This window comes from Lepisma saccharinum, chromosome 6 (genome assembly GCF_977018435.1).
Source record: "Lepisma saccharinum chromosome 6, izLepSacc3.1, whole genome shotgun sequence".
In the NCBI taxonomy this organism is placed as follows: Eukaryota; Metazoa; Arthropoda; class Insecta; order Zygentoma; family Lepismatidae; genus Lepisma; species Lepisma saccharinum.
Window position 1 is genome coordinate 42,923,406 of NC_139234.1, and position 14,262 is coordinate 42,937,667.

At 37.2% G+C, this 14,262-nt stretch overlaps 2 protein-coding genes across 6 annotated transcripts in view; one reads left to right on the plus strand and one right to left on the minus strand.

The window, feature by feature from the left end:
• LOC145989369 (ubiquinone biosynthesis O-methyltransferase-like) overlaps positions 1-3,895 on the minus strand; it is a 42,648-nt gene extending 38,753 nt beyond the window's left edge. The window contains exon 1 of one of the 4 annotated variants that reach the window (XM_083124711.1): positions 3,841-3,895. The gene's annotated coding sequence lies outside the window, so the exon portion shown is untranslated. Of the gene's footprint in view, positions 1-3,300; positions 3,519-3,555; positions 3,653-3,757; positions 3,817-3,840 lie in introns of those variants that run through there. The other 3 variants (XM_083124712.1, XM_083124709.1, XM_083124713.1) reach the window with 3 other exon arrangements.
• A 297-nt stretch (positions 3,896-4,192) lies between these two features.
• LOC145988713 (uncharacterized) overlaps positions 4,193-14,262 on the plus strand; it is a 55,444-nt gene continuing 45,374 nt past the window's right edge. For both annotated transcript variants that reach the window (XM_083123817.1, XM_083123818.1), the window contains exons 1-2: positions 4,193-4,378; positions 12,383-12,478. In XM_083123817.1, coding sequence (XP_082979943.1) covers positions 12,403-12,478 — 76 coding nt within the window. In that variant the 5' untranslated portion in view covers positions 4,193-4,378; positions 12,383-12,402. The remainder of the gene's footprint in view (positions 4,379-12,382; positions 12,479-14,262) is intronic.

Genomic DNA, 14,262 nt, shown 5'->3' on the forward strand with positions numbered 1-14,262 from the left:
CACAGTCAAGCTCTAGTTACTAAGAAGGACAGCAGGTCAAAATAAAATTCTCATCTGAGCATGGTGGATTTTTGACACACTCCTACTTTCCACCCTGAACCCCTCTTGCTACTCTGGTCCTGCTACTTTTGATCTTCCTCCAATAAAAAACATGACTATATTTATAGGTTTAAATAATTATTTTATTTTTAAAATACTTTTAAGTTTTAAAGAACATGTATTTTAGGTATTCATTTATTTTATATCTACCTAATGGCATCAAAATAGCAGTAATCTCTGAGCTTAAATACAATATTATTATTATGTAATGCAAGAGTAACTTCAATTACCGTATTTGCCTGCATATAAGACTTTTTTGTGCACATTTTTTTAGGAATAATTTACAGTATTTCAAATACAAAGTAACATCTATGTCTACTTTAAACAAATAACTAAAGTAATCTAACTAGGAAAGAACACATTTTAATCTTGCTTGTCAAAACCCATGTTAATCTCCAGAGGTAAACGAAGAGTCCCTTGAAACCTCATCTAAATCAGAATTCAATGTACCGGTAATCAAAAACTGAGTGTTGGCGTATAAGATGCCCCCTACTTTCAGACCTATTTTTGAAGGAAAAAGACGTGTCTTACATGCATGTAAATAGGTAACAGTTTGTTATATCGGAGACACATTAAAATCGGATATTTTGGTTCGTACTTACCAATTGTGTATTGCAGAACATAGTTCAAGGTGCCATTATGCTATTTACACGAAAACAAACACAATTTTTTAAGAGTGATTTTTTTTTTATTTCTTTTCTTCACTTCTGTAACACACAATATGATGGGCACATTTTGACTCAAGTTGTGGGTATGCAGTGTTTCCAACCTTCTTCACTGAAAAATACCTACTATCATGTTAATCATGCGTGAAAATTTTACATTATGCACGGGTAGCTGACGGATAGCAACACGAACCATTCACGGATAGCCCCATGAACCATTCCCGGATAGCACCATGAACCATTATGCACAGTAGCTGACGGATAGCCCCACGAACCATTTACGATAAGGTCAGGCTAGGTTTGGTTGGGTTAGGCAAGCATAGTGAAAAAAAGGGGGGTTGGAAACACTGACAGGGGCTTACATCATCAAATGTACGCAGCATGCAGTTCACGTAGCGAATGTGATGGCAATTGTGCGTCAGTGAGATATTTCTCTTGAAAAATACATGATTTCCCGGTCAAATATATTCCACGATGAAAGAAAATACCTCGACGACATTGGAAAGCTTGGAGAAACTCATTTCTGTAAGTAGTTTCTTCTGTAAAAATGAAGAAATGTGTCTCCTACATAACAAACTGTTACCCACAAATACAGTAAGGCACATTTAGGGGATGTCGGGGTAGATCCCCGCATATTCTAGGCATCGGTCATTATGGAGGTGATGTGATTAGCACCTTGGGTAACAGTTTCATACATCAGAGACACATTTCTTCAATTTTACACAAGAAACTACTTGGAAATGAGTTTCTCCAAGGTTTACAACATTCGCCGAGGTATTTTCTTCCATCGTGGAATATATTTGACCGGGAAATCATGTATTTTTCAAGAGAAATATCTCACAGATGCACAATTGCCATTGCTTTCATTTGCTTGCCCTACGACCACCGGATGTTGTGTACCTTCGATGACGGAAGCCCCTGTCAGTGTTTCAACCCCCCCTTTTTTTATAACGTAACCAAACCTAACCTAGCCATATCGGAAATGGTTCGTGGGGCTATCAGTCAGCTACCATGCATAATGGTTCGTGGGGCTATCCGTCAGCTGGTACTATTATAGTATACGGAAACACCTATAAATCATATCTTTCGCACCTTTTTTACATTGCTAACGTACTATTTTGGAATGCGGAACATTTTCTAAGGTGAAATAATGCATTTCTAACTAAGATAATGTCTATTTCTTATATTTCCGAGTACTTACTGTTACTTGTTATTTCGATTCTATGTATAACACATTACGGCAGGCGATAGCGTACTGGTTCAGGGCACGTTGTGAGAGTTTTTTGTCGATTTATGCAGTGTTGCAACCTCGTTCACCGGAAAATACCTACTTTTGTGCCCGAATTTAAAATTAGGTAAATTTCTCGTATCGGACAAACGGCTGAAATTTGCTAGTTCATTTAATTTGAATATTCGTACTTACGTATTCTGCATTGAGAAACATTGCTGAAGGTGGCATTTCGCTTATTTCACAGAAATAAGTTTTATTTGCGACATATCGAGTATGTTTTCTTCGTTTCTTTTTGCCTTCGGTAACATGCAAAATGGCGGTCACAGTTTCACTACTGTACTCGGCATGCAGTGTTTCCACCCCAATGCACCCAAAATTACCTCTGTAGCCCCACAAACCATTGATGCATAGCCCCACGAACCATTCATACATAGCCCCACAAACCATTTCCGGTAAGGCTAGGTTAGGTAGGGTCACTATAGGTTCCAATAGTTAAAAATTGGTTTCGAAAAAAATATGCGTAGCCCCACACACCATTCTCGCATAGCCCCACAAACCATTTGGGGAAACGTACCTTCTTCAGTTACAAAAACATGGCTTTGGAAACACTGACCGGGATTACGTCATCACACACAGGCTACATCCACCTTGAAGTAAATGGATGCAAGAGCTTTTGTGCATCGGTCACACATTTACATCGAAAAATAGAGGATTTACCTGCAAAATTCAATGAACGATGCGAGAAAACACTTCCCTGAACTTCCACAAGTCTAAAGAAACTGCATTCGGTAAGTAATTTCTCCTGTAAATTTGAAGAAATCCGTTTGTCCGATACGAGAAATTTACCTAAAAGGATGCTAATACGTCGCAAACCATTGACGTTAGCCCAAAAACCATTTTCCGTAAGATTAGGCAAGCATAGTTAAAAAAAAAAATACTCGACAAGTATGTTCTAGTGAAAACACGGCGAGGCTGAAACACTGACTATGGGGTTGCATCATTTTAACACAAGGAACATTGTACTCTCGTGCAGACAGCAAATGGCGGCAGCAGAAACAGCGTGTCGGACAGAGATTTTCGCAGAAAACGGCATGTTTTCGCATTAAAATGGATCAAAACTACATTCACGACCTTCCAGAACGCTACAGAAAATGATTTCCGTAAGTACTTTCTCCTGTAAATTTGAAGAAATCAGTTTCCCTTATTCTATAAATTTACCACAATGGGTAAGTACGAACCATGTGAAATACAAAATATCCGATTTTAATGTGTCTCCGATCTATGAAACTGGTACCGTTACCGCACCTTGGTCCAACTGCCTTCGAATCAGAGTTGCCCCCAAGTACCTATTGATTTGAAGTTGAAGTCCAAAGACCTAGCGACTAAACCATGTGGCTCCCGTCTAATAACGAGAAAAAAAAGTTAATATAATACCACAAATGTGCATTTTTTGAATGATATTTAAGGTCCTATTAAATGTGATGTGTAGAGCGTACACAATTGTTCTGCAAGAAAAATGCAATAAGCATGCACAGAAAAGATGATCGAGTCTCGACCTACAGCTTAAAGTGGGAACCGAACCACTGCACAATGTGCCTCCACTGGGTATCGAACCCGGGACCCTTGATTACGAAATGATAGCGTTACCACTCCGCCAGTAAACATTAGCCTCTTGTTAAACTGTCCGTGAAAAGGTGTATGCGTATATTTTGGTCACATCACACAATAAATATCAACAATACAATTATTATTTCATATTTACAATAGGCATTTTTTTAGTACTGAAAATTAAGACATGTTACAGTATTTAGAACTAAAGTAAAATATACATATATTCTTCTATACCTTGGAACTTATTTCACATGTGGACATGGGCACGTTGGAAGTCAGAAAATCAAATTATTATGCCCATTTTGTGGAGTGTGTGTAGGGCATCATCCAGTATCGTGTCATATCGGAGATAACCACCCAAGACATACTTACTGTGACTCCTTATGACATAATTATGAATCCCTGGTGAAACGCATTATTAAGGAAATAAGATATGCAAAAATAAAATTCCAAAATGCCAGTTAATTGAGTCCTATATGAATGTGGTGTATAAAGAACTAAATATTTGCATTCTTTCGGTTAATTGTACAGTAAAAATGATTTGGTCCATATCTCTGGTACCACTGCAACTGCATTGCATTCAGCATTGGTTTCGTTGGTTATCTGTGGTAGTGAAGTTATTGTGGAAACTACATAATAATTTGTTCATTATATTTGACATATATATCAATTACTAATGCACTGTTGTACTGATAATAGTTCACTTTTTGTGCACAAAAGCCTTCGAAAGTTATTCATGCCTTACTCGACGTTCGTGTGATATTGTTTCCGTGTAAGTAATAATAGACAACATACTTTGGAATCTGTATTTGTAAGAATAGGGTCCAGGTTCAACCTGTTTCTTATAGGTTTTACTTACGTGAAATTGTCATTCTTAAGTGGAACATTATTCCTTAGCTTAAACAGAAATCAAGAATACCACCAACTACTGGAAAAACAAAAAAGTGATATTATATTCTAGTTCTTATGCCGGCATTTTAGAACATAGTTTACAATCTGTTCCTAAAATTACTTTCTGATAGGTATGTAAATTGTATAGGCTTATGTATAACCTCTCTGGCCCTATATAAAGTGTTTTCAAACAAGTTCAATTCGATTCTTGGTAAAAGTTCACAAGGAGTTTGGCAGCATTTCTCTGTTCAGCCAATTCAACATCAATGTTGCAGCAATGTTACTGATTTGATGCACGAATGTAAATATGTATATTTTCGAATAGTGAAGTATGCGAAATACAGGAAAAACACATTTTTGCAACGTTAGGTTATCGAATGAATGCATCAATCTGACTCTGATGAGGAATTCCCTTGTTGTTCATTGCTGTTGCACAAGAAAGCTCGGTAAAATTTTCGTATCCGCAAAACGCATCTCTTCAATTTTACAGGAGAAATTACTTACCTAATGCAGTTTATAATTGTGGAAGTTCGGGGAAGTGTTTTCTCGCATCGTTCATTGAATTTTGCCGGGAAATCATATATTTTTCAATATAAATGTGTGATCGATGCACGAAAGCTCTTGCATCCATTTACTTCCAGGTGGATGTAGCCTGTGTGTGATGACGTAATCCCGGTCAGTGTTTCCAAAGCCGTGTTTTTGTAATTGAAGAAGGTACATGTGTGGGGCTATGTGTCGATGGTTTGTGTGGCTACGCATATTTTTTTTTGAAACCAATATTTAAATATTGTAACCTATACGTGACCCTACCTAACCTTACTGGAAATGGTTCGTGTGGCTATCCATTAATGGTTCATGAGGCTATCCGTGAATGGTTCGTGGGACTATCCGTGAATGGTTTGTGGTGCTATCTGTGCATGGTTCGTGGAAAAAAATACAAAATCAGTAACACGAAAGTAGGTATTTTTCGATGAAGGAGGTTGCAACACTGCATAACCACTGATCATCGACAACGCTAGTCAAGATTTCTCCGCCATATTGTGTGTGTATGCATGTAACGAAAGCGAAAACGAACAAAGAAGAATTACTCGATATGTCGAAAGTTGAGATTGTTTGCGTGAAAAAAAAAACAAAAAAAAAACGAAATGCCACCTTGAAAAATCCTTAGGAATGCAGAATACGTAAGTACCAATGTGAAAAAGAAGAAAATAAAGGAATGTCAGATGTTTGGTGGTTACTGAAATTTTACTGAAAGCTCATTTTACCTATGGTAAATTACCACATTTTTTAAAAGTATGGCATTAAAAGGGGTGGCATTTCCTGAAGGCATTTAAGTGTCAATCTTTCTTCAACGTTTTGCATCCTGGGCTGGCTAAACAATTTTAATTCCACTCTACCACGGAGGCAAGCTCCAACAACATTACTTGCAGAAATGTCTTGCTGTAATCCTATTCTTCCCTGATAAAAGATTGAGGTCGATTTGAAAATCAGGATAAAAAATATGGCTAATGGTTGCGATTATTTTATGTTTTTCATTTCAAATTCTCCTAGCAAGAAAATAAATTATCATAGAATTTTAATAATTATTGTCACACGAAATTAGAACCTTCCTTAAAGTAATGACCACTGTTTTGATTTCGAAAAAAAGTCTGTTATGTTGAAGAAAAAAATATTTGGTGATTTCAACCTGTCCATCAATTGGGAAAGCCCAAATACGGGAACTATAAACTGCCAAAATGATCAGTGGTTTATTGATACGTTCATTCACGGAATAGGGTTAAACCAGTTCAACTTGCATAAAACACGTGGTGACAGTAACCTTGACTATGTACTGGCAACCCTGCCTAATATGCAGGTAACTACAGGAAAAAATCTTCTAACCTCCGACCATGACTCACTCGACGTCACAATGCACCTGCCTACCACGAAGAAAGACAAGGAATCCGTCAAGCAGAACCAACGCCCCCACCACCTATGGCGAAAAGCTCCATGGAATGCCATCCAGCGGGCGCTCAATGTCTACCCTTGGTTTTTGCTGATGGAAGAGGAAGTGAACGAAGCCGTTGAGAACTTTGTCGAAATTCTGCATGCCACGATAAAGGACTTCGTGCCCACTGCGAGACCGAGATCTACCAAATACCCCGTCTGGTTCGACAGAGAAGTTCTCTTTGTGTTAAAAAATAAAAAACAGGCTTGGTACCTATGGAAGCAGCACCCTAATGTTCACACTCACGGTACCTATTGTGACATCAGACGTCATTCAAAATACCTACTCAGAAAAAAATATAGTGAACATATAAATAACATAACAACCGAATGTACTACAAACCCTAAGAGATTCTTCACTTTACTAAATTCAAGAAAACAAAGCCCAGTTATACCTAAAGAAATTGTTCATAATACTGATATTGCTAGTGGAGAAGAAAGAGCCGAACTTTTTAATGTTTTTTTTCATCAGAACTTCTCACCTCCCTCACTTTCCGACCCTCTCCCCCACTTAAATGCTGTCTGTCCTCACACACTATCTTCAATCAAAACATCCCCCGAGGAAGTAAAATACCTTCTCGCTTCATTGCCCCTCCACCGGTCCCTAGGTCCAGATGAAATCCCCACAATATTCCTACGTAAAACTGCCAACTCCTTGGCTCTTCCTCTGTCTGCCTTACTCAACAAATGTTTCTCTAAGGGTGTGTTTCCTAAAAACTTCAAACGGGCCAACATTGTGCCCATTCACAAAACTGGAGATAAAAAATGTGTAAAATCCTATAGACCAATCTCGCTTCTATCGCCACTATCAATTATTTGTGAAAAAATCATCAAAAACAGGTTACTTCAGTTTACGTCACCATATATCAACACAGCACAACATGGTTTTCTTCCAGGCAGCTCTTGCCTAACAAATCTTTCCGTCTTACTTTCGCATGCTGCCAGAGCTATTGATAATAACTCCCAACTTGACACTATATATTTGGACATTTCGAAAGCCTTTGACAAAATTAATCATAAATTTCTCCTTCATAAATTATCATCCAGATTTAACATCCATGGCAAATTTCTCTCTTTACTCCAGGACTACCTCCATGAGCGTGAACAACGTGTTGTTCTTTCAGGTACCTCTTCTAACTTTCTTCCCGTTTTGTCTGGAGTTCCCCAGGGGAGTGTCTTAGGGCCGCTCCTATTCCTTCTGTACATGGATGACCTCCCTGAAAAACTGTCCTCCCTCCCTATCACTATACTTTTGTTTGCGGATGATTGTAAACTCTTTAAGGAGATCTCATTGCATCATGACATGATGATTCTTCAAAATGCTCTCACAGAACTTGTTAAGTGGTGTCGTCAGTGGAATTTAGAACTAAACCCTCAGAAATGCTCTTTCCTTACTTATTCCCTAAAAAAGAACAAAGTGGTGTCTACTTATACTATTGAAAACAAACCAATCCAAAACGTTTCCACCCAAAAGGACCTAGGTATTATCATGGATGAAAAACTCACTTTTAATTATCATATTATTGCTACCACTAAAAAAGCCATGCGCCTTCTCGGTCTTCTATACAGATTTAGCGAAATTCAAAACCCATCATCTCTTGCTTTATTCTTTAAATCTTTCATCTCGCCCATCCTTGAATACTGTTCCCCAATTTGGGCAATGGCCTCAAAAACCAATCTCACCAGAATAGATTCTGTTCTCAGTTTCTTTCTTGCAATTGTTCGCCATAGAATACCTTCCTTTCGACATGTATTCAAATCAGACACCATGGCTGCTCTGAATATTCACACTCCATCCTTTCGTCGTGATCTAGCTGACATGAAATTTTTATACAAAATAATAAATGGCAAAATCAGAACAGATCTCCTAATCAGTGAATTCTCACTTAGGGTACCCCAAAAGCTAACGCGCAACCTGCAACTCTTCCACAACCCAACCACTAGGCTATCCCTTCTACAACGCTCCTTGTTTTACAGGCTCCCAGAAATCTACAACAAACTTCCCCTGAATGTAGATATATTCCTTCCAGAACGTAACTTTTGTATATTACTGACGAAGAACATGTAAATCTATCCCATCTTGTTATTGTTTTTTATCTTTTGTTATTATTTGTTTCTACTTTATGTTGTTTCAGTGTAAAATGGCCAAATAAGACTGTATCTGAAACTCTGAGTAAATAAATAAATAAATAAATAAATAAACTTAAAAATTACCTTACACAAGCGTGTGAATTTCCCATGGACAATGTATTTTCCGTTGACAACAAGTGACTGAGTATCGTAGAATAGTGGGAATTAATGTAGAAGTAAATCGGAACCTTAGTAGAATGCATTTATGGACATTATTTTAATGCTAAGGGAACCAAACCTGGCCTGCCTAACCTAACTACGAAAGCATATATTGAAAAAATCTTAAGTAATCGCTATAGCTCCACAGTATGTGTTACCAGAAATAAATTAAAATCGTACCATGTTAAAATTGCATTCGTATCATGATGAAATCACAATAAAACAAAAGGAACTTGGATAACAGTTCGATCTCCGCCAAACGGATTTTTTTCATTTTTACAGAAGAAACTACTTACTTGTGTGTGACCCATCTTGAACAGGTGGCCCATGGAAAATATAATGATGGTGCTAAAGCTAAGGATTTGCTGAAAAGTTTGAAGCAATTTAAATTTGTTAAGCTTCCGTAGTTCCTTTTGGGTTTATGCGGGAAATTGAACCCTTTAAGCCTGGCACTACAAAATAAGATTTTTTTGATTTCATCTCTGAAAATAAGAATTGAACACTGTATTTCAGTTTTGGCTGACCTGGAATCTAATGTTGGACCAAGCGAACAAGATTTCTTGGGACCGCAGCTCACAAACATTCAAAACGGAGAGCAAGAGTTTCAGACTGTTAGAGGAAACGTAATTAACAATGAGAAAGTTGTACATCACAGAAAAATTGCAATCTATATCAACAGATGCGATTGCATCTCTGCATGTTTTCGACACCTTGGGTCGAAGAAAATATTCTTCAGTTTGGGATAGAAGAAATAAAGAAGCTCTACATATACTTGAACCCGAGCCTTTATAATGAGAAAATGGATGTTCTGTCAGCAGAGTGGACAGAATACAAACTTTTGTTTCCTTCTCCAGCTTTGAATCAGACGCTGGAGAAGATCCACAGTGTGGAGTGTTCAGCAAGATTCCCCAATTTGCTCCAGAATTTGACATTTTGTGCCGTTCTACCAGTGAGCACAGCTTCATGTGAGAGAGGTTTCAGCTGTCACAACAGACTCAAGACTACTTACAGGAACTCTCTGAAGACTGAGACACTGGATGATTTGCTCAGAATTTCCGTAAACGGAACCCCCCCTCCCCAACCTTCCCTGTCAGAGTTTGACCAGCAGCTGCGATTGATAAGTGGTACTTCAGTGCAGAACGACAGCGCTACACAAACATTATTTCCTAACTTTTTTATTAATTGCTCATATTTTTATTATTTATCAATATGAAATAGTGGCGACCAAAGATTTTAGTCCGGCGACTGATTTCAAACTAGAAATTTCATGCCCTGACTTAAGCTGATAATGACGTGTAGAATTCGAGATTTTAAGTGTGTCAGGAAATTTCGAAAGTCCTTCAAATGGGAAACTAGTTTGTATAATATTCAAAGACCCAGTTCTTCAATTAACCCATAGCAACCAAGCACCATGCAGATGAAGTCAGGTCTCAGAGTTGTCCTTACTCTGAGGGGGGAATCTGGGCCCAGGTTTTATTGCTATTTCATCATGCTACGAATGCAATTTTTACATGGTTCGATTTCGATTTATGTCTGTTAACACATACTGCAGTTTTAGGGAAGTTACCAGGAAGTGTGTCTTGCTGGATGACTTGATATGGCTCGAATCTTGCCATTTTAAGATAATATTTCTGGTACCTTTGACCCTCTGTACCCCCTCGGGAAAGTGAAATATTTTGCATTGTTTATGAAGATGTTGTTTAGGAGTGTTTTCCGTTGTTTTTAGCTCATTGAAATGCTTTACAGTGGAACCTTGATAACTCAAACTTGAAGGGAACAAGATAAAATTCGAAGTTAAGGATTTCGACTTACCAAGGTTCGAGTTATTGAGGGCCAGAATCGCTGACTTCGAGTTATAGAGGTCTAAACACATTAACAATGATTAACTTCGACTTATTGAGGTCCGTGCAACTAAAACTTCGAGTTATAGAGGTGATTAGAATTTAACTTCGACTCATAGAGGTTTTTCGTACTCTACCTTCAAGTTATTGAGCTCGAACAGCATCCCATACACTGTACAAAAATTCATCTTATCAATGTTTTATTTGAGTTGTTTTAGTATTTAGTGTTATGGACAATTCAAAGGGATTACAATAAATTCGACTTATCAAGGAATTCGAGATGTTGAGGTTCGATTTATCACTGTATTATGAAATAATGTATCTTGGTGTGTTGCCCGAAGGCTTTGGGAAAGTGAATATAACACCCAATATGACATTCCACAACAGCAGCTATAATTTTACATCCTTAGGTTAGGAGTTAAAAGCAATTTCCGACATGTTCTTTCGCCAATTTAGTGTGTATGCAAATGGTTTTTAGTTATAAAAAATGGCAAAAGTACTTGGGATTTCTGCCTGCTGGAACCAATTTTATATTACGTAAAACATTGAAATCTGTTAATTTAAAAATAAACATAATTCTCAAGGGGTTAATGGCATTAATGCCTGTATCAGTCAATGCCTTGGTTTTGAAGCCAGTGAGCGGAGCTTAAGTTGGTCAGCTCACATAAAGGAGCCATATCCAATGTTTCCAACATGAAAAAGGAAAAAAGGCATTCTAGTGAAGTTTCTAAATTCGACATAACTGACAAGTGAAATCTATGAACTTGAAGTAACTTACTATTAGGGACATTGCAACCTGCTAACTGCCCGACCCTGTGGCTGAGTGGTTAGCACATCGCGCTGCAACGCCAAGGGTCCCGGGTTCGAATCCCGGTCGGGGTTGGTTGTTTGTGTATGTCCATTCATCAATTTCATCACTCATCCCCATCTTCGCAAATTAGCCAAGAGGCACAAAACACGAAGTAAAATAAACTAAATCAATAAAAATAAGTAACCTGCTAACTTACTTTCCCAGGAACACAGCTATACTGAAGCCATTATGAGTATTGTTTCCTTAAAATTCATAGTTTTCACCTTTCAATTATATATAATTTATAAATGTTGCTAGATTTTCTTTTTATACTCTCAAGAGTTTCATTCTTCATACATAACAAGATTTTTTTAAATTATTAATTTTTGTTATGCTAGTTCTCAGTTAGTTTTTTAGAGGAACCTGTTTGCTAATATTGGATTTCCTTGTTGACAATTTAAGAACTCTTTTGTGTGTCTACTTCTATGGAGCAGGATACAAAGTTGTTTGTGCATCTATAGTGAATTTTATTCAAACACAGGCACAGGTAAAAAGTAATGCCAGAAGAGTAATGTACAGTTATAAATTTTGAGAGATTTTGGCTTTTAGTTACTTGAAATTCTATCTTTTTATCCAAGACTGTTCATGTTGCGTGTATAAAAATATCAGTAATGTATCAATTTCAATTATTATGTAGTTTATATAGTTTTTCTGGTCATCAGCATTATGTTTTGTAGTTTTTTTTAAAAATAAGGTTAATACTATTTTAACATGAAGGTTGTAGTAATAGCTATGCTGATTAAATGTACATAGAATTTTTTTCAAGCTCTATTGTATTGAAATGTTAAATTTTGCGGCATGAGTAAAAAATTGTCTCTGGTCACAAGAGTAACATTGGACATGCTGATTTACACAATACTCCATTAAATAATTAATATATTACCTTTTGTAATATGTTCCAAATTATATTTACTTTCAGGATACATTGAATAGTCAATCATGTGGTCAGGTGGACCTCAGTGGACCCAGTGGGCCTTAAACCCATCAACATACCAGAATGTATCTCATGAGCAAAGTAAGTATAATTATTCGGTAAAGTAGATTTTTTTGGTCCTAAGAAGTGTCAAAGATATTTGGTAATAATGATTTTCTAAATTGCATTATTATTATTATTATTATTATTACAATTCTCAGTCGTACATAGTGTACTGTACCTTAACTTAATCATTGTGTTGCATTGCATGTGTACCCTTTTATTTATATATCCTTTTGCTATCTTTGTATTTTAATTGTTAGAACATGCCTTTCTGCATAAAGTGCTGTATCAGAGTTTCTTCACCTGTATAATAAGTAAACATTTTCAGATTCCCTAACTTAAGCTTTGATTAGATTTATGGAATACACTTGCAAGCAGATATCCAAAGGAGTGTTTAAGGCGAGGAGGGATAATTAATTACACACTAGTTGTGCATTTATTTATTTCAACTTCGTCGTATTAAGCACTGCTATTTAAAAAATGGTTTAGTATGCAAGAGAGTATGAATTTCTCTCCATGTTGCAAGTGGAAACTGTTTTTCAAGTTGATTAGTAAGCTAGACACGATGTTTGAAAAATGTGATTAATAAGTATTTACAGAATCCCATGTATTCCTTATTTTATATTAACTTCAACTTCAAATTACAGCTAATCAAATGTGAGTTTCGACTTTTCCTTCTACTATGACATAGTTCAACGTGTCCTTTTCCGACCATGTACTTTTCTACGTCATTGGATGTTTGATATTTCAGAGAGAAAGAATGAAAACATGGTCCCATAATTGTAATGCATTTTTCCTTTCCTCCTGCGGCCATCCTGGCAGTTTTGCCAAACCTGATGTGCATAAAAGAGCTACATTTCACCATTAATAGAGCTAAAGTTGACTTCAAGGAGCTAGATTAACGAAAGCTGCATAAAGTGCCTCCTAGGGTAATTTTAGGTGTCAGAAGGGGTAGGGGCGCTGCTATGACCGTTGACTTTAAAGTGATGGCAATTTATTCTTGGTTTTCACTGCCTAGATTTGGCAGCATCGCCCATCTCAATAATCCAATGATGTTCATATGAAATCGAAAATAAAGGATTCCCAGATAATAATATTGTCATCTTCACCTTAGCCACAGCTCTATATATAAAAATACCTGGGGAGGAAAGAGGGGTGGGTGATGAATCCTATATATGAATATCACATCATGCGCAAAATGTACACTTGTGGCAGAGGTTGGTCTTCATGGGCCGGAGCCAGTGGTGGCATCATGGTGGGGCAGAGGGTGGGTGCCACAGTTCACAGTCAAACGAATGCACAAAAGAGCCAGATCTGGCTCCAAAAGAGCAAAGTTGGCAACGGTGATCAGCAGCTGCCCCAGCGAGAAAGACCTAGGGGAAATTGTCCTTACTCGCCTTAAGAGATTGTAGGAGAACAGCTTCACCAGTGATAAATTCATTTGTCGATTTTTATGTGAGGAGAAAGACAAACTGTGTACACATTATTTTAAATGTATCCCATTTAATTATTCTCATATTATGTAGTTCCTGTTACAGTAGGCAGGCAGATGTATTTTCTACACAGTTTTGTATTGGAATAAAAGTGTTAGAGACAATAGTGAAATTATCGAAATTGCTGATGGTGCAGTGGTAGCGTTGTCGCTTGGTAATCAGTTTGATGCCCTGTGGAGGCACATAGTGGTACGGATCCCTCCCACTTTAAACTGTACGTCCGATTAGCCTTTCTGTGCATAAAGTGGACTTAAAATAAAAATTCGAACTCATCTAAATTACTGTGAGCTGTTGTAATAACTGCATTTTGGTCTCACTTTTAATAAGTCA